The sequence below is a fragment of the Triplophysa rosa genome, linkage group LG15 (assembly GCF_024868665.1).
Source record: "Triplophysa rosa linkage group LG15, Trosa_1v2, whole genome shotgun sequence".
In the NCBI taxonomy this organism is placed as follows: domain Eukaryota; kingdom Metazoa; phylum Chordata; class Actinopteri; order Cypriniformes; family Nemacheilidae; genus Triplophysa; species Triplophysa rosa.
The window spans coordinates 4,715,855-4,741,921 of NC_079904.1; the positions used below are offsets into that span (position 1 = coordinate 4,715,855).

Consider the following 26,067-nt stretch of genomic DNA (forward strand, 5'->3'; position numbering starts at 1 on the left):
TTAAGTATAATGTATTTTTCAAGATTTAGAACAGCGCGTGTAACAAAATGGTCTTACGCAACATTACACATTCCATTATAAGAAACATGCAAGATACATTTCAGTACTTTGCTCTGGATTCATTTGTGTCACACACGACTGTTCGTATTTAAAATCCCTGCGATCGTGCAGGTGCCTGTAGATCCTTTCGTTCTCCGTCTGGTGGGCATTACTTTGACCTTAAGTAGCTGTAGATATGCCCTTTGCTGCTGGAATTAATTCAGTCTCTGGAGCTCCCGCTGAATTTCAGAGAAGTTCACCATGCTGCTTTCAGATCTGTAGTCACGTAATACCAGCGAGTTGAGCCCCAGTTCGGTGTTGATTTGCGCATCTTACACACGGCTAATGATGCGATGGTATTATTGGTTTTTGATGAGTCTAGCCATGCGTGCAGGAGAGAGATTACTCTGTTTCTCTGCAGGCTTTGTTTGGTGCTTTGAGGAGATGACAACTGATCTATGGAACAACGTGTAAAACAAGCTACTTCCCACATGTACCATTTCACCTTGTTTATTTGTGCTTTTCTGCCATGTGTAATTGCATTAAAACAGCCTGATTTGCATATATAGTTAATGTTTGCCCGCGGGTAGTGAATTGAGAGGTTAGCTCACGTTGCTAATGATCCATTTTAGCAAGAAAAACAAACAAGCAGAAAGAGCGAGAATCAAAACATACAGTGAAATTGTGCGTTTGATAATGTGAAGTGTTATTAAAGGGGTACTTAACCCAAAAATGAAAATTCGGTCATCATTTACTCACCTTCGAGTTGTTCCAAATCTATATACATTTCTTTGTTCTGATGAACACAAAGAAGGATATTTCCCCCCCCCCCATTGACTACCATAGTAGGAAAAATTACTTTATCTTTTTTTGTTCTGTTGAACACAAAAGAAGACATTTTAAAGAATGTAGGACAGCAAACAGTTCTGGGGCACTTTTGACCACCATTGTATTTTTCCTACTATGGGAGTCAATGGGGGGCAAAATCTGTCTGGTTACAAGCATTCTTCTAAATATCTTTCTCTGCCTTCATCAGAACAAATACATTTATACAGATTAGGAACAACTCGAAGGTGAGTAAATGATCATTTTTGCGCGAAATATCCCTTTAAGGCAAATAACAAAATAGGCTTGCTTTAAAATAATATATACAGTGGCCTTAAAAAGTCTTTGGCTATACATTTTCTATGCAAGGAGGTTGTTCTGCAGAATGTTATAAACGTATAACCTCAGTCACCATTCTTTTTCATTGTATGAAAAAAATTCACGTAAAAAGTTTAATTAAAGTAAATGGTGACTGAGATTTTGGTCTTTAATGTTTTGCTCTTTGTGTTTCATAGATAAACAAAGGGCTACAGCTGTGAAAAATGATGCCGACATTGTTTTGGTGTTCTGTCCCTTTTTAAGCCACACTAAAAATGTATGAATATTGTTGTAGGAAACATAATTGTAAAGCGGACAATTTATACATTAATGTAATACGGTACGTTTACAGTATAATCTCTTTTCTAAACCACGTATAACGGCAATGGCACTGTATCTGCATTATTATGCGCGTCATTCTGTATCTTGGAATTTGGATAAATCAGATGGAAATGAAATCCTAGAAATAAAGAAAATTAAAATTGAATTTTGCAGACACCTGTCTCTAGGTGTGCGTTTCTTTACACACGTGTGTACTGTATGTGTGTGGTGCCCCAAAGCTGGTCATATAGCGTCTGGGTCTCCTGAGACCCTTAAGCAAGAGAAAAACTTAAGAAAGCCAGCAGAGCCCCTACAGAGAAGCAGCTATATCCATTTGACCCACTTTCCACATCTAAGCTTGCGCTTCAGGACGAACCATGCACAAACTTGTGAGTTATGAGGACGAAGAGCTCTTTCTTGAATTGATTTGGTTTTATGGCTTAAACCCTCTATTTAAAATGTAATTTTCTCTTTTGTGTTTAACTAAAGGGCCCCACCTGCTCGCTCTGTTTGCTCTTTGCAGTGATGGGGGTCTTAATAGCTGAGAAATAAATGCCAGCCGGATGCCGGCTCTCCACTGACCCTTTGACCTTCTTCATATGCCCTCTGGTGTCCCCTGGTAGCTGTATGGCCACCTTGGGTTCAGATCTCTGCCTGGTGTCCAGCAGTGTCCCGCGCTCCTTGCCGTTCCACCAAACAATGAATGTGTAGGGGGCGGCAGTTGGACTCTTGTGTCCTAAAGGACATTGGGCATTAGCATAGAGCCGTGCCTGCCCATTCTTTGATGTGGAAGTTTGGCACAATGTGTGCCATTTGGCCGAGCACTGTTAAGCCCCTTGCTTTCTCAGTTTCACGTGTATATTGAGAGGGAAGTGGTGTAAGATTGCTGATGAGAAGAAAAATCTGATTTCCCCAAATATTTGGGTGTTGAGTTGAATGTATTATTTTGAGAGGTTGTACAGTAAATGGTTTCTAATGTCTTTAAACTAAGACGCCCATGTGATGTTTGAGTTTCTTGTTATTTGTGTGTTTGATTTTTAGGTGGTCTTTGCAATATCAACCTTAACCTTACAACAGCTTAAGGGGGCTTTTATAACATTTTTCATGAAGGTTTATGCTTTTTGCAAGCTAGAGAGAGCCTAGAAGTTACTGTTTGTGATTTACCTTTTACGCAGTTTTTCTTAGCTACATTTTTCAGCAGTATAATTTTAAGAATCATGCATGGAAACCTTCTGATTTGATAATCATTCATGTTGTTTGCAATGTCATTATATTCTATTTTAGTCATATTATATTGCAAATTACATACAAAAACTTTGTAATTTTTCAATGTAAACAGTAAACACTGCGTGTGTGGTAGCCTAATAGTTAAGTATCTAATCTCGCCTTAAACTTTAGGACTTGATGAATGAACTTCAGAGGAATGAAAATGAGCTATGAGCCATTAGTGATGTCACTTCCTGCTCTACAGGAAATTTCTCCGTGAGCAAGTCTCTTACGGTTTTTAAGCAGTCTGTCTGGAACTTGTGCAACTTGTAGAACAAAACGTCAGCTCAATGTGAAGTTTCTTTGAGTGCTTTCAAAATGAAATAAAAAGAATGATTAATCATTTGTGCATAAGGGACTTTAATGCTCCCCTAAAGTCCATTATTAATATCGTTGGCCATTATGTTCAAAGTCAAAAGAACAGTAGCACAAATCTATAATCCCCTGCTCTTTTTAATGCATTGCAGAAGGAACGCGAAAATCTCATGCTTTTCATTTACCCGACATTCTGACCACTGATATCGTATAAAGGAGAGCGTTGCTTTGATGGATCGGCCTATATGTGTAATATTGATCGGAGTGAATCGGTTCTCAATTCATAATCTTAAGTGAGGGCCAGTAACCGATTATTTATGGGCCGAGCCAGAAGGACCAGCCTAATCCTTATTGTCAGTGAGGATGGAGTTTACAGAATGCCCACAATATGGACATTCAACCTGGTCCAACATTCAGAAACTTTCTTTTGTACTTTTATATATTTGCTGTCTGCTAGATTACCATGATGTCTGAAACGATTCTCCCATATGTCTGTGCGGATATTTCCACTTGTTATAATGGTCCATTTGATCACACCAAATGGCCAAATTACCAAAGTGAGGCTTGACATCATAGCGAAAAGAAAGAACCTGGTTTGGAAACATCAACAAAGCTGTCTGTTATTGCTTCAGCACACTGACTATGACTTCAATAGATTTCTCTTCCATTCCCAACAGCTGTTTTGCCTCTTTATGCATTGGTAGCGAAGCCTGAGCACTGCTGCAACAACTGCATATGTTGCTTGTCTTTAGTGAAGCATGTTAATGTCTCTGATGTCTCGACAATGTTTTCCCAGCTCATGTATCCATATGGGTTGTTAGTGAAAAACGCCACACCAGTTAAAGGAAGTGTGGAATTTAATACGCCATTTTTGGCCCGCGTGTGGTCTCGTGTAGCTACACTAGATGTTTGACTTACGCTAAATGTCTGTAGTGTTTCATAGCTTGAACTGGCTTCCCATTTAGACAGGAAGTGACCAAGAGATAAATATACTGGGAACATAACTGGTAGGAAAAAGTGAATAATTTTTGGTAAAATATCAATAAAGGAAATATGTAGAGACTCAGTATATTAAAAAAAACCTGTGTAAAACTAAGAGCACTCAAACCTAAAAATGTACAGTATGTGAGATCATCCCCATGTTCTCAAGATATTATGCTACTCTATGTAATTCAATTTAGTAGACTGAATCCATTTAAAAAACTACCTAAATTACACTTTACAATAAGATTTCTTAAGGCTTATTTTGTTAGGATGTGTGTCATGTTTGTTGCGGAGTACAATTGTCATGTTATTTTTATTACGGCTGCAATCCTCTATCGTCATGTCTGTGTGAAACTTGTAATTTCAGGTTACTTTCTGTACCTTTTTTACGTTAAAGTTCAAATGATGTCATATATGTCATATGATTACATATTTTTGTAGTTATTTGTTTGGCCTTCAATAGCTTTTATTTTGATAGGACAGTTTTCAGAGAGACAGGAAGTTATGGGATGAGAGAGAGAGGGGTATAAGAGCCATGAAAGGACCACAAGCCAGGACTCCGGTCACCGGAAGTGTTGCTGCACAACATGTCCGTGCACTGTCCACAGGACCACCGGCACCAACAAAATGACGTATTTTCTACAAAATTTCCCGATAGCTCAAATAAAGAAAATCATAAGTTTACCGTTGTGGTGTAAGGAAACAGTTTCCACTGTTTTTATTTTTCACCAAAACAAGTTACAAAGTGTAACTTTAAATAATGCTGTGTTTCTTTTTTTACTAGTTTTTAGTGCTTTGTGTATGTGTATTTTTTGTGTTGGTTCTGGCTGTTGTGCTAAAAAAAAACCTTCCATTAGCAGGACAATGAAGTATATTCAGTTTGAGTTAGGAAAATTCAGATATGAGAAAATCTGCTAGCTTCTGGTATGCCATATGCATCAAACAGCAGCAAACAGACTCCATGGCCATGTCTAGTCTATACACACGCTGTGTAATGACAGTGGCTGGGCAGAGCATCCACTTCCTGTCTGTTGGCAGGCGGCCAATGAGGAGCATTCGCAGGGTAACCCGTATGTTCAACTCTCCTCTTCTCTGTCCTTGTCTCCTTCGAACCCTCATCCCTTCCGCAGTTCTCTCGCCCTCCAAACGTAGCTGCAGCCTCCAGAGGAGGAAGCCCTCAGATTCTCTGCTGTAATCTTCCTATCACTCCTCTTCATTCTATCATATTCCATGATCCTGTCTGTTACTCTCGTCCTATTGGTCGTGTAAATGACATGCAGATAGAAGTTTTGCTGTAACTCGCCCTATTTTCCGTGCGAGTGGAGGAGACTCGGTGGCTTTTGATTTACTTGGCTTTCATCTCGGTTCCTTGCCTTTGTTTTGATCATCCGTAGTGCGCTCTCAATAATGGCCTAAATAAAGAGGGCTTGTGACACACACAAGGCGCCTCTGTCCCGTCCACATTGTTTGCTAAATAACATGTGATTTCCTTCCGATTGAACTCATTTTGACTTTCATTTATGTCGCTGTGGAGGAAATTACATCGTGGCACTAAAACAGGCCTGCCAGGGTTTGATGATGTTGCTTTGAAATATGTAGTTCTGATGTAAGATATTATTACTGTAATAACGAAATGCATTTTGTTCTATTTTCATGTGAAATGAGATGCTTTGGAAACTTGTATACGTTTCACTTGAGATTCAGATATTGTTATATTTATTGGCATCTATAGCACATCACCTGTCACTTTGTAATTGGAAATATCCGTAAATACATTTGCAATCGTGTATCAGATGCAAATATCAAAACAAGAGTTCTCAAATTTGATATTGTCAGTATTGAAAAGGATGCTTGAACTATTTTTCATTTTCATGGGCAAACATTGTTATGTTGTGTGCACAAAAGAAAAGAGGATATTGAAAACAGAGTTCATATCATTTTAATCGGCGTGATGTGAGGAAATGAAATTGTAAGTCATTTGTTTGATTATAATGTTTTCTGAATATTTTTCCCCCGTAGGTTTATTTGTGATGTCACTGCATTGATATGATGGAATGGATGATGTTATCAATATGGTGATCACTTTCTGCTGTTTTAAAACAGCACAGGTTTTAAGCCCTGCATTGATGTAAACACGTCAGTTTTGTCTACTAAACTACGTTGCAATCTTGCTTTTGTTATAGAACAAAATCATAGTTTGGGTGTGTTTGAAGATGGGCGAATAATAGCTCTTGCTATGAATCTAACAGTAGCTGAGATGTATATTATGATGTACATCATCTTGACATCAAAGTCAGTCACACAGCCTGTCAAAACTTCACTGGGTCATATCATATAATCTGACAGCGTCAATCGTAACGGCGGAAAAACTCCCGGCTTATAATAGTAGTGTAGTTTGATGCAATTTGCATGTAGCTTCAGGAGAAGATAAAGAAGATAGGTGTGCTGCAGTCTCTGTCTGCGCAGCCCCCCTCATCAGACGTCTGGGCTCCGTAGGGGTCCACCTGACAGTGTGGCAGTATCAGTGATTTCCTCAGCCCAGGTAACAAATGGGGCAGGCCTTGCTCTGCTACGCTTTCTATCTAAAAAGTGAATTACCTCTCTAATATCCAGCCTGCTGAGCCGATCAATACAGCGCCTGAGGAACAGATGAGGAGTGACTTGAAACCTTCCTCCAACCCCCCGCCTTCATTTTCACAGTTTTTCTTTTTGTGTCTTTTTCTATAGTACTGTACACATACACACAGTACAGTGATGGTATAAAGGTGATAATGCAGAACCATATAAAAATAAGATGCATGGACGGACAGACAGACAGACAGATATGGATAGATGGATGGATAGACGGATAGATACAGACAGACAGATAGATAGATGGATAGACAGATAAACAGACGGGTAGACAGATAAACAAAAAGATAGACAGATAAATATACAGACAGACAGACAGACAGACAGACAGACAGACAGACAGACAGACAGACAGATAGATAGATAGATAGATAGATAGATAGATGGACAGATTACTTAGATGAATAGAGAGATATACACACATAGGCAGACAGATAAATAGAGATGGATGGATGGATGGATAGACAGACAGACAAACGGATAGATACAGAAAGACAGACAGATAAATATACAGATAGACAATTAAATAGACAGACAGACAGATAGATAGATATAATTAGATGTAGATAAATAGATAGATATAGATATGGACATAAATAGAAAGATAGACAGACAGATAGACAAAGAGACAGACAGACAAGTGGATGGATGGATGGATACAGAGACAGACAGACATTGCCTTTATCACGTTAAACTCACAATTTTCATGGCATTATTTATTCTATACATTTTTAGCCAAGCAGCACCTTCTGGCTCGAACTCCTCCGCCAGGATTCCGATTATACCCCGGCAAACGCTCCACGTTCCTTTACTGACATTTGTGCGTGCGACACGGGCGTGCTTCCCTCCAGTGCTGAATGTGTAGTCATCGCACTGCAGTATTCATAAATATAAACAATCCTCCATCTGTTAACGCACATTTTGAGATGTCACATCTCAGTCTGTGACAGATGCATCTGCTTTCATTCCAAACAGGCTCGCGTCTCAGAGGGGCGAGAAAAGACTTGGGAAAAAGAAGCCTGGCGATTAGCAACAGTTTCTTAAGGAAGACCACAACAGCGCGTGCTGATATGTTAGGACTGTAACTCTGAATTCATTCAGTTCTGCTAAACAGCCTAATTTCATTCTCTTGTTAACAGACAGACAAAACTCTTTAGGTGTGCAGCTTCTGGAAAATGAACACAGTGGATGTCTGTGATGTGCCCTTGTATACATAGGGAGATGTTTAGGTGATAGGTGATATTCAGTGTAGACTAATATCAGCACAGGGTTTATTTTATTTTATTTTATGAAAAATCTTTTAAATTCAAAAGCAGATTTCAAAACTTTTAGGGATAGTTCACCCCAAAAGAAAAAAGTCATTATTTATTCACCCTCATGTCGTTTAAACCAGTTTTTGACTATTTCTTCTGTGAAACACAAAAGAAGATATTTTGAGAAATGTCTCAGTGGTTTTGCGTACATAAAATGGAAGTCAAAGGGGGCCAATGTTGTTTGGTTACCAATGTTTTTCAAAATATCTTTTCTGGTCTGCAGAAGAAATAAAGTCGTATCCCTTTAAACTTATTATTATTATCTCACATTTTTTAACTATATTTTAAAATTATCATCAAATTACCTTCAATTTTTCATTTTTTTTGCTTCGAATATTGAATCATTTTCAAAGCAGCTGAAGTTCTTATTGGTCAACAGATGCCTGTGACACTTTCACAAGTATTTGCTGTTTCTGTTTCCAAGCTGTTGAGCTATATTTCCATGCTAACCTGTAACCTGAGTGCCAGCCTCCATTAACACAAATATTGGGTTGGTGTCCATGGAGTCCATGCTTCTATTTCAGTTAGGATATTTATTGCTGACCTCCCAGAGTGTCAGTCTGCCGAGAGCAAACCCCCTTCTGAAGACAGGCAATTAAAGACTGTGTGATGCTCCGGGCCTCTCTCAGGTCCTGTGCTCCTGTAATTACTGTGGCAACTCATCACAGTGAGGTCTGCACGCCCAGCAAATGTCCTTCTCAATGTCTTCTGATTGGAGCTATGACAGAAAACACAACAGGCTCCTACATTTAAGCATTTGGTAGATGGTAAGACATTGCATGAAGGTATGGGAATTGAAGTAATGGAAGGTGAAGCGTTTTCGAGACATTTGTAAAACTGTGGTGGTGTGTATTCTCTGACACGTTTGTGGATGCTTGCTGCGCCTGAGATGTCTAGAAGACGTTGGATTATGGAACATGTAGCTCTTATCGCCATCTAAGCGTAAACAATGTTTCTAGAAAAAGAACACAAAATGCTCACTTTCTAAAACTTTGGCCTCTTGTAATAGGCTTAGTCTCTGTAAATAAATAAATAAATAAACATTTTCTTTGCTAGTCTTAATCTTCCATTTAGTTCTGGCCCACTCCAGATATCATGCTTCTAGCCTGGGGGTAAATATTGCTGTAGCTGGCTTGCAGAAACCCATTTACTGATGGATAAATGATTGACAGTCATCCTGCGGCTGACTTCTACCCATCTTGATCCCCTCCAAATGCCCTCTGATTGCTTTTTGACAAACAAACAATCTCTGATGATGGAGAATTATCCAAACGCAGCCTCTGGGTTTTATAAACATGAATAAACGGCACCTGTAAAAAAAACTTTAAAAACAAAACTCATTGTAGTGTTTTGAGGAGTTATTGACCTTTTGCAATAACCTGAAAGTGAGGGTTGCCAGATCATGACACCATGATGCAAAGGTGTTGTGGGTGGTTGCCAGGGCATTGCTGTGCGGTTGCTAGGGAAGTCTTCTGTGTTGTAGTCATGGGAATATGTTGTTCTATCTTGTTTATTGTGTAAAAACATAGGGAACGTTCTGCGGGCCAAATTTTACTGCAAATTAATTTGTTCATTGAATAAATTGATGTTCAATATGCCAGACTTTAATTGCATTGCACAGCAAGACTATGGAAATACGCTCACGCATAGTAGTGGACAAACAAAAAATATTATTTCTTTAGATCTGAAGATGTATTGGCATATTTATATGTTCAACCTGCATATGATGTCAGTGCACCAAGGAAATAATATTTAAATAATCTTTTGAAGGAAAATTCTGTCTTCATTTTCTAACCCACATGTTGTTCCAAATCTGTATAAATTTCTTTGTTCTGATAAACACAGAGAAAGATATCTGGAAGAATGCTTGTAACCCAACAGTCTTGGCCACCATTGCCTACCATAGTAGGAAAAATTGCTTTATAAATTTCTGTGTTCTGTTGAACACAACAGAAGATATTTTATAAAGGCATACAAACCGTTCTGGGTCACTTTTGACTACCATTGTAAATTTTCCTACTATGATAGTCAATGGTGGCCACGAATCCTAAATCCAAAAGTGTCTTTTGTTTTGATTGGCCTCACAAGGCATTAGCTCCGTCCACCATCACTCGTAGTATAGCATGCTTTAGAATCACACCATAATTCTTGTTGAACCGCCGTCACATCCATCTCCAGACATTGTCCTGACAACCCCTCGCTGTCAGCTCCTCATTCAGGCCGCCCGTGTCCCCCGTTGCCGTGACTCCATCCCGGACTGAAGGAGAGTAATGGAGAATTGTTTGTCTGTGGGACCCCTGCCGCGTCGCAGATTGAAATTCTGATGCGTTGAGCAGTCAGTCCTGCTATTTGACTGCTGATGGATTGCATTTATCCACTCGGCTGATGTTCATTAAACCTGTTAGAGAGAGAGAGCAACAAAGCAGAAGAGTGAGGGAACATGTACACTTTATTTAGCCCGTGTATGTCTTTCCCTATGGAAAGAGAGAGAAAATGCAGAATTGTGTGACTAGGCAATGAAGACTCTCTTAGCTAGGTTTGATATCAGATTCATGGAGTCTGATATGTTTGTTTATTTCATGTTGTATATGTCATGAACGTGGGTGGTGAGGACAAGGACAGAGGACCCAGACGCAGACAGCGGGTAAGGGGTTAACAAGACGTTTAATAAAATATAAATACAAAACAAACACCCTCGGGGGGGGTAACATAACAAAACATGGCAATGGGAAAAAGGACTAACTAGTCTAATAATAACACTTGACATAACTACAATAAACTAGACTACACAAAACACAGGAACTCACCACAGATGACGCAAACACAACAGTACAATGAACCCGCACAAGACAAGAGACACGAGGTCAATATATAGGGAGATAAATCAAGAGGGGACAGGTGCGGGGCATGAACTAATAATTATCACTAACAAGGAAACAAGAGGGCAGGAACAATGATGAGACCTGGAGAGAGCATATAGAAGGCCAGAAGTGTCAAAAATGCCTCTCTCCACATGAAACAAGAGGTTCTGCCATGGCTCTGCCACAAGATCAAGAAAAGCAAGACAAGATGAGGCAGAAACATGACAGAAGCCCCTCCTTAAGGAGCGGCATCTTGACGCTCCCTAAGGCACAAACCAGACAAGGCAAAACAGGGGAACAAGGAAGTCCAAAAAAGTCTACAAGGACACCGACTGGAATGGCCGGCTGACACACGGACTGGAATGGCCGGCTGACACACGGACTGGAATGGCCGTCTGACACACGGACTGGAATGGCCGGCTGACACACGGACTGGAATGGCCGGCTGACACACGGACTGGAATGGCCGGCTGACACGGACAGGATGCCGGCTGGGCAACCGGCTAAGCAGGGCTGGGCATCGACAAGACAAGACAGGATGTCAGTGGCTGGGCAGCGCTCTCTGGCAGCTGGGCAGCATTCTCCAACGGCTGGGCAGCACTTTCTGGCAGCTGGGCAGCAACTAGGACACCGGCTGGATCGCCGGCGGGACAGAAACAACACATAGGATGGGCCGTCAACTGGACAGGCCCGGGTACCGGTTGGGATGCCGGCAGGGATCTGTGGCGGGAACAGGACACCGGCGGTCTCGACCCTGGAGGGGAACCCGACGACCTCAACCCTGGAAGGGAGCCCAGCGGCCCCGACTCTGGAAGGGAGTCCGGTGGCTTCAACCCTGGAAGGGAGTCCGGCGGCATCGACCCCTCCTGCTGCGATCCCTCTGTCTGCTGGGTACAAATAATGGCTGGTTCATTCTGTCATGACACGGGGTGAGACATGGACAGAGGACCCAAGTGCAGACAGCGGGTAAAAAGTTAACAAGACATTTAATAAAATATAAATGCAAAACAAACACCCTCGGGGGGTTAACATAACAAAACATGGCAACGGGAACAAGGACTAACTAGACTAATAATAACACTTGACATAACTACAATAAACTAGACTACACAAAACACAGGAACTCACCACAGATGACACAAACACAACAGTACAATGAACCATCACAAGACAAGAGACACGATGTCAATATATAGGGAGTTTAATCAAGAGGGGACAGGTGCGGGGCATGAACTAATAATTATCACTAACGAGGAAACAAGAGGGCAGGAACAATGACTAGACCTGGAGAGAGCATATAGAAGGCCAGAAGGGTCAAAATGCCTCTCTCCACATGAAACAAGAGGTTCTGCCATGGCTCTGCCACAAGATCAAGAAAAGCAAGGCAAGATGAGGCAGAACCTTGACAGTATAGCAATTCATTTGTTCTAACAGGGGTCAAAGATGTTGTAAACAGGTTACTGTACTTTGCCTGGGTCCATGAAAAAATCATTTTAAAATTTAATTAAAGCCATGACTCATGATATGATGTAATGTGCTGTCATTCAATACATGTTTTTCTGTGAACAACCAATGCTTGCTCTTTGCATTTATACAAGTTTCAATGATTCGTGGAAATCAATTCAACTATTCAGCTTCTTGTATATGTTTTAATAAGAAAGCTCCAGTTTGTATTCTGCCGAATGAGATGTGCTAGACTTCTCTAAAGAGCCAGACTCCTCTAAAAGAGAGGTTTATTGAGAAACTCCAAGAGCTATTCAGCAGCTGGGGAGAATTTTTCAGAGACCTACAGTTGTGTCGCTCACGCTGAGATGGACAGTGCAGTCTGAGGCTGGGCAAAACGTCTGCCATTGGTGTGCTCTTTGAAATGGATTAAAAGTGTTTTATCACGTCACCCACACTGGCTGGGTAAACAGTAGAGCCATTTGTGGAGGCTGGCGAGTGATTGATCCTCCAGTGGCCTTCGAGAAACATAATGGGGACTCTGACTCAGTCCCCCAGATGACTCTCTCAAAACAAAGTGGAGGCTAAACAAAAAAAGAAGTTTTGGGTGAATCATGAATAGTTCACCATAAGAAAGAAAAATCATGAGACATGAAAGAGGGAAACTGGAGAGGGAAACTTTCGCTTATGTGTCCTGTGTTTCAGAGATTTATTTATTTATTTTTTGAGAAAAAGACAAATATCAGTAATGTCTCATTTCAGAGTCAGAAATGAGACATAGAAGAGCTCAGATTTGCCAAGTATGCATTAAAGTGAATATTATTGAAGATTTCAATATAAATTCAAACATTTCTCATTAGATTTACCCAAATCAGATTATTTTACCTATACAATCAACATTCATTGTACACTTTGAATGTATTTTAAAGGGATACTTCACCCAAAAATGAAAATTCTGTCATCATTCATTCCAAACCTGTATAAATATTTGGAAGATCCCCCATTTACTGCCATAGTAGGGAAAATAAATACTATGGGAATCAATAGGGGATGAGATTTGTTTGGTTACTGACGACTTTCAAAATATCTTCCTTTGTGTTTAGCAGAACAAAGAAATTCATACAGGTTTGGAAGGGTGAGTAAATGATGACAGAATTTTCATTTTTGGATGAATTATCCCTTTAACAGTTGTCTCAATTGTTTCTCGTTTTATTTCTCTTGAACAATTCTTTGCGAAACAGACTAAGTTGACCATCAATACTTTTGTCTTGAGCTATGAAACTGCACTAAAAGGGCAATGAAATGTTCTTTTGGTCCAGTGGCAAGCTTCGACATTTTGCACATGCACCGAATGCAATGTCATGGATTTGTATCGTAGGTGTGAGCTGTTTTAAAGCTTTGCATGTTTTTTTAAGACTGATGGAATTTGCTTAAATATGTTCTCATTGCAAGCTCTCCCGTCTCAAAGCTGGTGAATAATCCCCGGCTTGTGTAACTGGCATTCAGTCAAATGACCCAGGGTGCCGTGAACACTTCACACGCCAGCGTGTGGATCATTAAGACTGAAATGCCACACAAAATTTGTGATTTGAGAAATGTGATTTCTGCCACCAGATTTTGGTGTCTTAATGTCACAGCACATTTCAACGTGTTTGTGTTCGATGAGACCCTTTCGACATCTCAGAACAGCATAAGAGGCCACTTAAATCATTTTACTGATTAATGAAACAATGAAACGCGAGCGAGAGATTCTGTTTCCCACGTAACGCAAAGCCTGACCTCTTAAACAATGGGTGCAAGTGTTACAAAGATCAAAAACCACAAAACATCATTATTTTATAATGAACTAATTGAAGGATTCAGACATTTCTCGAGGTTAGAAGTTGATACATCTCATTTGGAGAGTTTTCTTGCTCTCTTAACTTTCAATGAGGGTGGACTGGGTTTAGCTTGAATAAAATATTCTGGAGTGCATGCTTGTTATTTGACCTACGTTGTTACATTTCATAAGCTTGCAAACATAATTGGAGTTACTGTACAAGAAAAGCAGCTTATTATTTTTTAAAGCCAACACTTGCACAATGATACATTCTTTATAAAAACCCAATATCAAATGATTGTTATTTGTATCTTGTATCTTTTTACTTGGGAAGAACTGCAGTCTGGCATTGAGTGTGACAACCAAAACACGTGAAGCATGAAAAATGAAAAACTTGATTATTCACAATCCATAAATGTTACTTCCACAGGTGATGTTTAATAAAGTTTCTCTCCGTCTGATTCTTCTCCCGCAGGACACAGACCTGATTATGACCTTTAACATCTCCATGCATCGCTCCTGGTGGATGGAGAACGGCCCAGGGTGCAGGGTGACCCCTGTGACCCCTCCTCCTTCTTGGGCCCCGGAGGACCATCGCTACATCAGCATCGCCGGCTGTCTGCTAGAATACCAGTATGTGGAGGTGGCTCAGAGCTCCTTACAGATTATCCTGGCTGTGAGTACTATATAATACCTTATAGTGCTGGCTTGTGTACCCTTGGATTTCAATGTTTTATTTGCAGGATTTTCAGCGGCATCAGTTTTCTTTATTGTACAGTTGATTCTGTTTGGTCTGCATTAGTCGCTGCTTTCTGCAGACCAATATTTTTATGTAATGACCTCTGAATTACACAGTTAACTGTCGTTGTGGAAGTTATCGCTCTCGTACAGACTGGTTCACATTTCACTAACATTCTAACATTCTTTGTGTTTGTTGGCATTTGCGATTAGGCGGTGTGAATTAGCATTATCACTTTAGGGTCACTTCCTGTTTACATAATAAAAATATCTTTACAAGTAAGTCAATATTTCACAGCAGTTTATTTGGTGAGCCGCCACGTAAAAAGTTGTATAATGTCAGCTGTTTATTATCACAGAATGAACCCCTTCAGGGTGATACAACACCTGATCATCCCACCAGGGTTTATTTCGCAACAGGCTGACTGTCCATTATATTACGGCTTTTATGAGGCAGTCGACAATAAAGCTAGAATTCCCCTTTTTAAGCAAGCGGAAATACATTTATTCTGCAAACAATGCCACCAGAAGCTTTTCAGAAGGCAATATAGAGTCAATGAGGGAAAACTCAATAGCTTCAGCAATTTTGGGCGACGGGCACTGCGACGTATTTGTTTTTGTCTACTCCAAAATGTAAGCAGTTGATTACACCAAATGTGTAAAAGGTAAACAACGAGAAAATGCTACAGGAAATGCTTGAAAACATGAGAAGCATTGAGCCGTTTGGCTGGGCTCCAGTACTGATATGGCTTGAATGAGGCTTGTTAATGGGCCCTTAGGATGCTCCCTTCCTCTTTATTCTTTATCTCTTCCATTACCTGCAACACCTGCTACTATCTCCCCACACCACCACCACATGCCGTCCAACCCCCCTCCCCCTCCCGTTGCAATCAGCGTATCTAATTCAATAGTGACGTGAAGCCTCTCTAACTTGGAAGCGCCGAATCTCTGATTACAAGCCTGTACAAGAATTAAATTTTAATACAGAGAAATCTCATTTATGGCTTTTTAAGGATAAAATCAAATCAAAATCTGCCCCTATTTACTTTGTGAATATCAGTGTTTTTATTGAACATGATTTTTGTAACATTCGTGTTGTTTGCTTACAGCAACTTTGAAAATGGGGTAACCGATTTCCGAATTACGCGGTAGACAACTGAGTCGGGCCGAGTACCAAAACAACCTTGTAGCCAATCAGCAGTAAGGTGCACAGGACGGACATTAGCCGACGAAAGTGACAGATGGGGGTGTGTCTGTTTTGGTGATTTGAACATCAACAACGGCTAAGAGAAATCGGACACCCCGCCTTTAATCAAAATCTTGTTACTCAAAATGATTTAGCATATTTGTTGACAAACCAAAGTAGCGGGGTTAGAATCAATACACGGCATACGCTATTTTCATGTATATTTTAACCTAACTGTAAAATTATGATGTTGGGAAAACAATTATAATATATTTTAATAGAATTTAATATAAATAATAATAATAATAAGAAAATAATAACATAGTATAAATATTATAAATATTTTTCAAAAAATATATTTTTTAAATTATTGAAACAATATTATTATTATTATAGTATTAGTCATTTTAACATTACTTTTATTTAATGATTATTTTACTTGAATGATAATAATAATAAATATTTTTCAAAAAATACTTGCATACTCATCTTTACATGGGTCAAGTCAAATTCCCCTCGAAATCATATCTGACAGCTTATGAAGCATTATTAAAAGCTTAAAAAAAAACTGATTTTGTTATGGATTGCAGCTTTAAAGAGGTAGTCCACCCAAAAAAAATCTGTCATCAATTAGTCCTCCTAAAGTTGTTCCAAACCTTTGTTTGATTGTACACAAAGAAAGTTGGTTGCTAACATTCTTCTAAATATCTTTCTTTGTGTTAAAAAAAAATGTATACAGGTTTGGAACTTGAGTTTGAGTCATTCATGACAGAATTGATTTTTGCATCCCTTTAACCACACAAACGCTTGAATGAATTCAAATCGAAACAAACATTTGTTATTGATAGGTTTCTGACGACATGCTTTTTGCAATATAAGTAGTGTTAAGACCAAGCCGCCATCTGCTCTTCGTGTACGTATTTGAGAGCACTTCTGTGCAACTATGGTATACTGGCACACATCAGCTGTAATGTCTGTGGGTCAGTGACTTTAATGTGACCACCAGAGTCACATGAAAAGCTGTAACAGCGCAGGCAGGTATCCGCTCCATTCGCCTTGCTATTTATAGACCTTCCACTGTTACGACCGACATTGCTGCAGAGATATTATGTAGTGAAAAGTGAAAAGAAAGGTAGCCGGTTCTCTGTTAAGAAGTAGGGTCGGGTGGGAGCTTTTAGTGGCTTTGTGGGGCCTCCTCTCCAGAAATGAGAGTGGAAACTGCCACCGGAGGAAGCTGTGGGCTGTGGGGCAGAGCATTATGACCGTATAGACAGACATAAAGAAAACCTAGTAGATTTAGTTTCTCAGTCGTTCTCGTAATTACAGGACTAAAACCCATCAGTCTGCCCGGAATATGAGAGAATAGCAAAGCTGCTGAGGGGTTTTTAGAATGATTTCATGTAATTAAGCATGTGTTGATGAAACAGATTCGAGCGCCGTGCTGTGTATATTGTAATATTGATGCACACCTGCTTCCCGGGGGAGTTTTACTCGCAGCCTGTAAACATGAGAGATTCCGCTTTCTGTTTGTTTGCTTTTTACAATTGGTTACGGCGCAGGAGTTACCATGAGGAGATACCTTTCCAGACTCAACTTCTTGCTCTTCTGAATAGACGTCTTATTTGTGTAAATGCCATATGGTGCATATTAGGCTCATTTAGATTTATGATGATTGTATCAGCGTTACATTCCACCCGTTTTTCTGCGGAGAGATTGTTCTTTCACAGCTCTTGAGACTTAATGGACTTCTAAATTGGGTTTGTCTAATATAGACATCTCAGACGGAGGAAAAACAGACATAAATGAGTCATCTGTTGACTTCTTATTAGGGATGTAACGATTCACCGTGAGCCGGTTGAAAATCGGTTATAATGAGTGACGATTCAATTCGGTTGAGGCTTGAACTGAATCGCAATACATTCTTTGAACAGCAGGGGCCGCTATTTTCACTGCAAACCTAATCGTGGATGCTGATATTTCTTAAATGCAAAAATCCAAGAAAAGCACAGACGGTATTAGTTCGTTTATATTAAAGAGACTTTTTCTATTATTAATTTGTTATAAAATCGCAGTTTACTTTTGTTATTTGAAATAAAACATTATTTTATTATGCAAAGAAACGTGACACATTTAAGAAATAATGCAAGGGAAGTTGTTCATTTCTAATTTGTTTCAACTCATTTTTTTAAAATAAATCGTGAGTAAATCGTGAATAAATCGCATCGTAAGATCAGAATCGTGAATCGCATCGCATCGTGAGCTGAGTGAATCGTTACATCCCTACTTCTTATACTGTATGTTTTTATAATTGTATAGACAGTAGTGGGCAAAAAAAGTATTCTTTTATTATAAATTATTATTTATGTATTATTTATTGTTTATATATTATTATTAATTTCTTCTAGAAAGCATGTATATACTGTATATTTGTCTTTTTTTAAAGCATTGCTAAATGACAAAATAACTTATTTAAACAAAATATTATCAATTTAAACTGGTCACCTGACTTTTAAATGTATTGTGTTGCCTTCTTGAGCATCAGGAAATGTTTGTATCTTTTGTAATAGTTGTGTATGAGTCTCTTGATTGTTCTCAGTTTAGACAGTCACTGGTGAGCAAGAGTCAAATATGCAGATGCTGCTGAAAATCAAAGATTGTGGAGGATCAGGAGGATTTATTGGCTCAGATCAAACAAGAAAATCTTCAACAACTATTACAAAACATGAAAACTGTCATTGATTGTTTCGGTAACATTGTACTGTATTAAGAATCACGTGTGTGTGTAAACTTTTGAACTGGGTAATTTTTATAAGTTTAGTTATCATTCTGTGTCGACTGTTGTGAACATCTGTTGTAAAATACTTGGTTCAGGGCAGTACCAAATTAAAAACAAACCTTAATTTTTCTTACATTTTCCAGATTCTGCAAGGTGTATGTTAACTTTTGAACATAACTGCTGTATATAATTTGTCCTTGGAAGAATTTAGTGGGAAATTTTGGGTAAAGTGGAGCCAGTTCTGCAAAACCTCTAGAGGAGCCACAGGTGAGATTACTTGAGTATTTTTCTCAGGAAGAAAATCCCAGAATTAGAAAAATCTTGATACTCTCACCATTTAATCACAGTGCTGTCTTGGAGAAGCAGGTATTAAAGTTATCTTAGTTTCTCAATCCTGTGGGAAGTGTTTCTGGTGCATGCTGAAAAGTAACAAAGGACAGTTTCATATACGGTGTAAGAAATATTGTTAGGGGCTGTCAGATAGTATGTAGGAAACTGTTGAAGTTATTGCATGTTCAATAATGCTTAGTCTTCTGAACGCAGGAACTGTTACAGTAGGCCGGTGTCAGGAGAACACACGGCGCCAGAATCAATATGGAAATGATTGAATTAAGCTCTCTCTGAAGCTTTGAGAGGGACAAGACATATGTATGTGTCAACAGACTGCTGAACGGAGTCTCACCACCGGCCGCTCAACCTTTTCCTCTCACTCCACTCTTACACTCAGGGGGTGTAAAACAATATCAGGAGCTGAAGTTTATTGCTAGCATTTTGTTTGTGGTGTCCCTACAGTGCTTTACAATTTGGACTGTTTCTCGAACCTTCCAAGTTAAGAGAAACTTAAGAGTCCTGGTTATTGCTTCAGATTCTCATTTTGGTAGTTTGTCAGATTCTCATGGCAGACATTATTGCATCTTTAAAGTTTTGTGAAATGGCACATATATTAGTTCTATTTTTTCCCAGATTCCCTCTTTTCATCGTTTTTAATTTTTTACAATACAACAGTAATAAATTTGCCCACATGAAAAAAATACTCAAGCATACTATAGTATTTGCTCATTAACTATAGTAGAATTCCTAGTTTTCTTTAACCTTACAGGAAAAAATCCATAAAAATAGGGCTATGTTAATATAAAACAGCAAGTTACCAGTACATTTCGTTTTTTCTTTAAATTTATAACAGTTTAGCAGTATTTTTTTATAATTTTACTAGCACGTGTACTACAATTGAACATAGATTTAATATAGTCAATATTATAGAACACTACTGTGTTTTTATGTGGGTGTGTCATGATTTTCACGTTTTCTTTTTTATTAAATTTAAAAAATGTTTTTATGTATTAAAATCAAGTTTGCGTGCAGTGATGTCACCATCTGTCTAGTAATTAAAATTGCTGCAGGAAATCGGTCACAAGTTGTATGTTTCTCATGTCTGCAGTTTATACATCAATGCATGTTTCCTCAAGAACGGACATACAGTATATGCGTTATTTTGTTGTTACTTCCGTTTGAGACTTTTACTATTACATTGTCAGACACATAAACAAAACTGAGGCTGCATCCGAAATGGCATACTTCCTTACTATATAGTAGGCAAAAAGCAGTAGGCGAACGAATAGTATGTCCGAATCGTCAGTATTCATAAAAGAGTAGGCGAGAAATACCAGGGTGGTGGACTATTTCCTGCGAGATTTGGACATGCGTATACTAATGTTGCGACCGAATACGCCTACTTAACGACTATGTGGTAGGAGAAAACAGTACTTGAACAGAGTAGTATGTCCGAATTGCAGTATTCATAAAAGAGTAGGCGAGAAATTCCCGGATGCCTTACTGTTTACGCCCAGATTCTGAACCACTGAGCGACGGATACTTGAGATGCTTCTATATCCCATGAGCCCACGGGACAGAATACCATGCACAGCCCGCAAAACAGTCTCAGCCGACTTTCATGTACAATTAAACATGTGGTTAATTATTGTAAAGCTAATGTAACATTAACATTGACCTTGCTTTGTTATTAAATTGACCGTGCTTTATATTGTGCATAGTTTTAATTCATAGAATTTAAATACGAATTCTTCACAGTGGGAAGTGTGAATGGGCCTGTTATTGCCGAAATTTGACTGAGAAAACGCATCGCAAAATCACAAAGCTGCTGTATTCCTTTTCCTTTTTTACTTTAATCAAAAGCATATAGCCCTAAAAGATAAAAATGAAAATACATGAAAATAAAAAGCTCTGAATGTGCTTTACTTGAAGAAATGTTTTGTTTACTTGTACTAAACCCATAGTAGGTAAGGTTATTAATGCAACCTGTCTCTCATAACTTAAATTGATGCGCTTGTCAGTAAATCACATGGCTAATCTCTGGCCCACACCTACATTAGGTGGCGGATATGCACCTCAAATGTATGTTGCCACTCGCCGTTAAAAAAAAAAGAAGTCACAATTAAGAATTACGTCACATGATCAGGCAATCAAGGCCGATCGCATTCTTACTACACCCAATCAGGCAAAACAGTACCCATTTAGCCCTCGTTAAGTACGTGCTTACTGAAATTAAGTACCTACTCATTGAGTATGCCATTTCAGATTCAGCCTCAGAGAAATCCGGGGCCCAACGTTTTGCTACGGTTTCCGGATTGAACGACACGTTTCCTGGAAACGGTGTGCAACAGGGTTTGAGATATGTTTTCTCTTGTTTGGTGGGTGTGTCAAGAATGTCAGCCCAATCAACAGCAACATGTATATAACCCACGCTGTATTGAAGAGACAGCTCGTACAATAGGTCCAAGTAAAGTTGTTTACAAATGTATATACGCAACAATTGAAGATATTAGCAGACATGTATTTTGCAGGCTTCAACACGTATTTGTACCGAATTCTTCAAAAAGAATGCAAAGAATGGCCTTCTCAGCTGCCATAGTTCAACTCTGCATCATCACAACAGGGTGTTCACCACCGTTTCCGTTTAAAAAAACGTTTTGCAACGTTTTGTCTGGGTTGAACGCAGTTACGGTATAGGCGTTTACATGCAACATGAAATCAGGGTAATGGGCAAAAAACCTGTGCGCGCATGCAGTAACGTTACATGAAACTGCGCCACTTATTCACTTAGAAAAAGCAGATTACATATTAAAACCACAGCTGATGTTAATGTTTGCAATGCGCATTTGAGTTTATTTTATGATAACGATCTGCTCACTGTACATTATTGTCTACATAATACGTTTTTCTATTATTTGATTTATTGAAAGGATTATCCAATCACAAGGTTGCTGTGGAGCGTGTCTGCGTGTCTAAATAAACGTAACTTCAATTGGTTTATTCGTAACACATTTAACAAATCAGTGAGATCGTCATTGCACAGGCATTAATTCATCAAGAGCCGCTTTGTGTTTCTTTGTCTTGTCACTTGTGAACCACGTGACCTCAGATGCTCATTCATAATGTGCTTTATTTGTAAGCCTACATCAAAGAGAAGACATTCATAATTGGAGATAATAAATATATTTCAATGTTGTTCTGTTCTTCACGTTGTGTTTCTTTATATCACAGATTATAGAAGTGTTCGCCGTGTGGATGCACAGACAACATTTTCAATCTTCCCCTCAAGCTCCCAGATACATAATGATCCTCTTTGTTCCCCACATACGAATCGGGGTGTAGAAAAATTGCCTCGTTCATTATTTTCTCCTAAAGCGAATAAGTGGCTCTTTGATCGGTTAACTATGGAGACAACCACTCTCTCTCTTTCATTTCGTCTGGCAGACAAGAACACAATTGATCAGCAAATTTCGCTTGTCTTTACCGCCCTTTAAACACGGCGGCTTGACGGCACGCGGAGCGTAATTTCTTATCTCATATTTATTAATGAAAGTAACCCGGGGGTTAATTCGATTCTGTAATATGGAGACGGATGCGGCTCGTTGAAAAGGCGTTGATGTGAACCGCAGTAATGACGGCTAGATCCTTTCTTCCGCAGACGCGCCGATAATTACGTGGATTACAGAGGAGGCATCTGGGAAACAGTCCTGTCATTTCCCCGCTAGCCAGCCGCTTCGCCTCTTCCAAACGGCACCTGCAGTAAGCTCGGAGACGCATCTTCGGCCCCCAGTCATAGGAACAGCGTTGCACCTTCACTTAATGAGCTTTTTCTCCCAGCCGAAGGGATGCGAAGCCTTCGACCATTCATTTAGGAGCAGCTCAGACATTAGTAAGCCTGCGCGCATCATTACACAGTAAGAGAGCGTCAGTCTGAAAGTAATTAAGTAGAGTCGCGTGATGATAATAAAAGACTTGTGGCACGAGCTAATATCGAAATCTTACAATGATCTTTTCGTGATAATCCTCTAGTCTCTCTCTTTCTCTTTATCTGTGCTTTTTGTCTCTTTTCTTGTCCGTCTGCACTCTCTCGGTTTTGTGATTTCGGCTGCGTTTCTAAGCAATCTCATAAAGCTGTAATCCTCAACAGCTGGGTAGATGACTCCAGGGTCGGCTTTGAATAATTCTTTTACGACCTCTTAACTCTGAGGCACTACAGAATAAATACAATGAGCATACAAATGGAGTGAAGGAGGGAGAAATAGAGTTGCTTTGGGTTTTAAACACGTGACGTGTCCTGAGGGTACAGTAGATGCTCTAAACCAAACCTTATGTTTCTCCATAGACAGTCATGCTTTCAGATAAAACATTTTCTCCAGATAAGAATTGTCACCCCTTAAAGGCCCGCATGTCATTCCAAACGTGTATATGACACTTTCTTCTCCAGAACACGAAAGAAGATAGTTTGAGAAATGTCTCGGTGGTTTGTGTTCATACAATGGAAGTCAATGGGGGCCACTGTTGTTTAGCTACCGACATTCTTCAAAATATCTTCTTTTGTGTTCTGCAGAAGAAAAAGGCAAAGAGGAGTCATTGAAAAGTAATAATTTGGATTAACATGAGGGTGAGTAAATGATGAAAGAATTCACATTTATTAATTAAAGGTGAACTGTCCCTTTAAGAAAATGAACCATGTTTTTATTGTAGTAAAAGTGTATCAACCATATGTTTTTGGTGGATTGCTTTTCTTTTGTATAACCACAGTTTTTCTATTATGGTGCAAAACCATTATAATTTGTGGTTAACATGATTTACTACAATAAACGAAAAAAAAGAAACAAGGATTCTACAGTAAAACCGTGGTTAATTTACACAAGACACACACCACCAGGGGAGAGTTTCATTTCTTCTGTCCTTTGGAAGAAACAGATACACGTGTAAAGGCCCATAGCTTCTAAGGGCAGGCTATTTGAGAAATGCATTGTGGGAAAGGTTGCAGCAAAAGGAAGAGAGGGGAAAGAGCACTGATGGTGGGATAACACTTCTCATCTGTGATTAATGCTCTTCCCTTCACCTCCTGCCCCGCATACTCGTGAGGTCTGTGGTGTTGCTATCCAACACTGTCTGCGGCCCGAGCACAGTTGCACAAGACGTCCCCGTGTCATGTGCAGAAAATAGGACTCGCCTAAAACAAAACCTTTGTGTACGCAAAGCAAATGTACCGAAAAGGCATGCGTTTACCTGACATTCAGCCTTCCTCTACAGAAATCCTTAGTGAGGCTTAGCTGAATGGCTGGCTCGTATTTATTTTTGAGAGGACACGTCTGGGGCATTTGAGGAAATTGTTCCTGGGCAGATTTCTCCTTCTCGGTGAAGGAGAGAGAGTTGGCTGCCAGTTGGATAGAGTCCTGATCTCTCTCTCTCTCTCTCTCTCACACGCACACACACACACACACACACAGTCAAGGGGGCTCTCTCATATGCATGGGTGCATTAGCAAATGAGCTGTGTAGAGGAGCAGTGATGTCACACAGCCCTGGGATTTGCCTGACCATGAACAGTCTTTGTAACCAATGGAAGGACTTCCAGTGGCCAGGATAGTCATGAAGACATGCGCTTAGCTGCTGAAAACATTTAGCACTGAATAATAAGGCTTTATTAAGTCCTTTTGAGCTGCCTACCAAGATACCATTTTTGGAATTACATGCATGAATGTTGGTTTAAAACCGTACGCAGCCGTCCCACATGTAATCTACACCCACGGAACTCTGTAAAGGGTTATAGATTTCTGCAGAATTTCATGCAGAATTTTACCTGCCAATAAGAGCGCTCTCAGCTGCATTTAACTATTTATCTAGCTCTGGAAAGAATTAAGAGACCACTCTGATTTTGCTTTCAGTCAGCATTTCTGTGTGTATTGTGGCCATTTCATTCCAGTGTCTTTTCAATTTTAGCAAAAGCAAATACCGGGAGTGACAAAGTTACCCAACAGCAATGTGAAAGATGGAGAGCGTTCCAAGAGACATGAATGCTGGGATTTAAAAACATGGTTGTTTTGTCAAATATGAATCTTTGTATACATGTGAAACAAATTTGTGTTGTGTTGTTGAAAACACGTTAATATTGTTCATATTTACAGTCGCAGAAAAAATGGACCATTTCACAATTATTTCCAGTTTTTCTGACTTATAGGTATGTGTTTAGGTAAAATTATCATTTTTTTGTTTCATTTTGTACACTACAACAATATTTCTCTCAAATTTCAAATAAAACTATTGTTTCTATTTGCATTTATTTGCAGAAAATGAACTGGAGAAACAGATCAAAATAACAGAATAGATGCTGTGTATTTTTTCAGACCTCAAATACCGCAAAGAAAACAATTTCATATTCACTTTTGACAAATAGTAATTTAAAATGTATTTAGGAAAAGTTTTCATGTGTCTTGTCATGCTGTCAGTCTTTCACTGCTGTTGGATGACTTTGTCACTCCTAAGGTTTGATTTTGTTGTAATTCAACAGACACTGGACTGGACTTGCCACAAAACATCTAGAAATGCGGATTTAATTCATTTTTATTTTTTCCGTGGCTGTATTTGCAGTGTGTGAGGTACGAAAGCATTGCGTCTGTTTTGTTATTTTGACCAGTTTGTCCTTATATGTCATTTATATTACAGAGGTTGATACTAAGCTCTTCGGGTGATCCAAGCATGCTGAACGTGAGAATTTCAGACGATAATATAAGCTGTGCGAGCGCTGCACGTCCTGTCCTCTGTTGCTTACCTCCACCTGAACCGTCATAGCTGTGTGGGGTGACATATATGCTAACAGAAATCTCTCTCGCATTGTCAACACCCAGTCTTTGTTCCCATGGCACTAACAGACCTCCACCGAGATGACTGGGT

At 39.3% G+C, this 26,067-nt stretch overlaps 1 protein-coding gene across 2 annotated transcripts in view; it reads left to right on the forward strand.

Annotated features, from left to right (window-relative positions):
- Positions 1 to 26,067, forward strand: part of nkain2 (sodium/potassium transporting ATPase interacting 2) — a 127,962-nt gene that overhangs the window by 77,657 nt on the left and 24,238 nt on the right. For both annotated transcript variants that reach the window (XM_057353187.1, XM_057353186.1), the window contains exon 4: positions 14,611 to 14,811. In XM_057353187.1, coding sequence (XP_057209170.1) covers positions 14,611 to 14,811 — 201 coding nt within the window. The remainder of the gene's footprint in view (positions 1 to 14,610; positions 14,812 to 26,067) is intronic.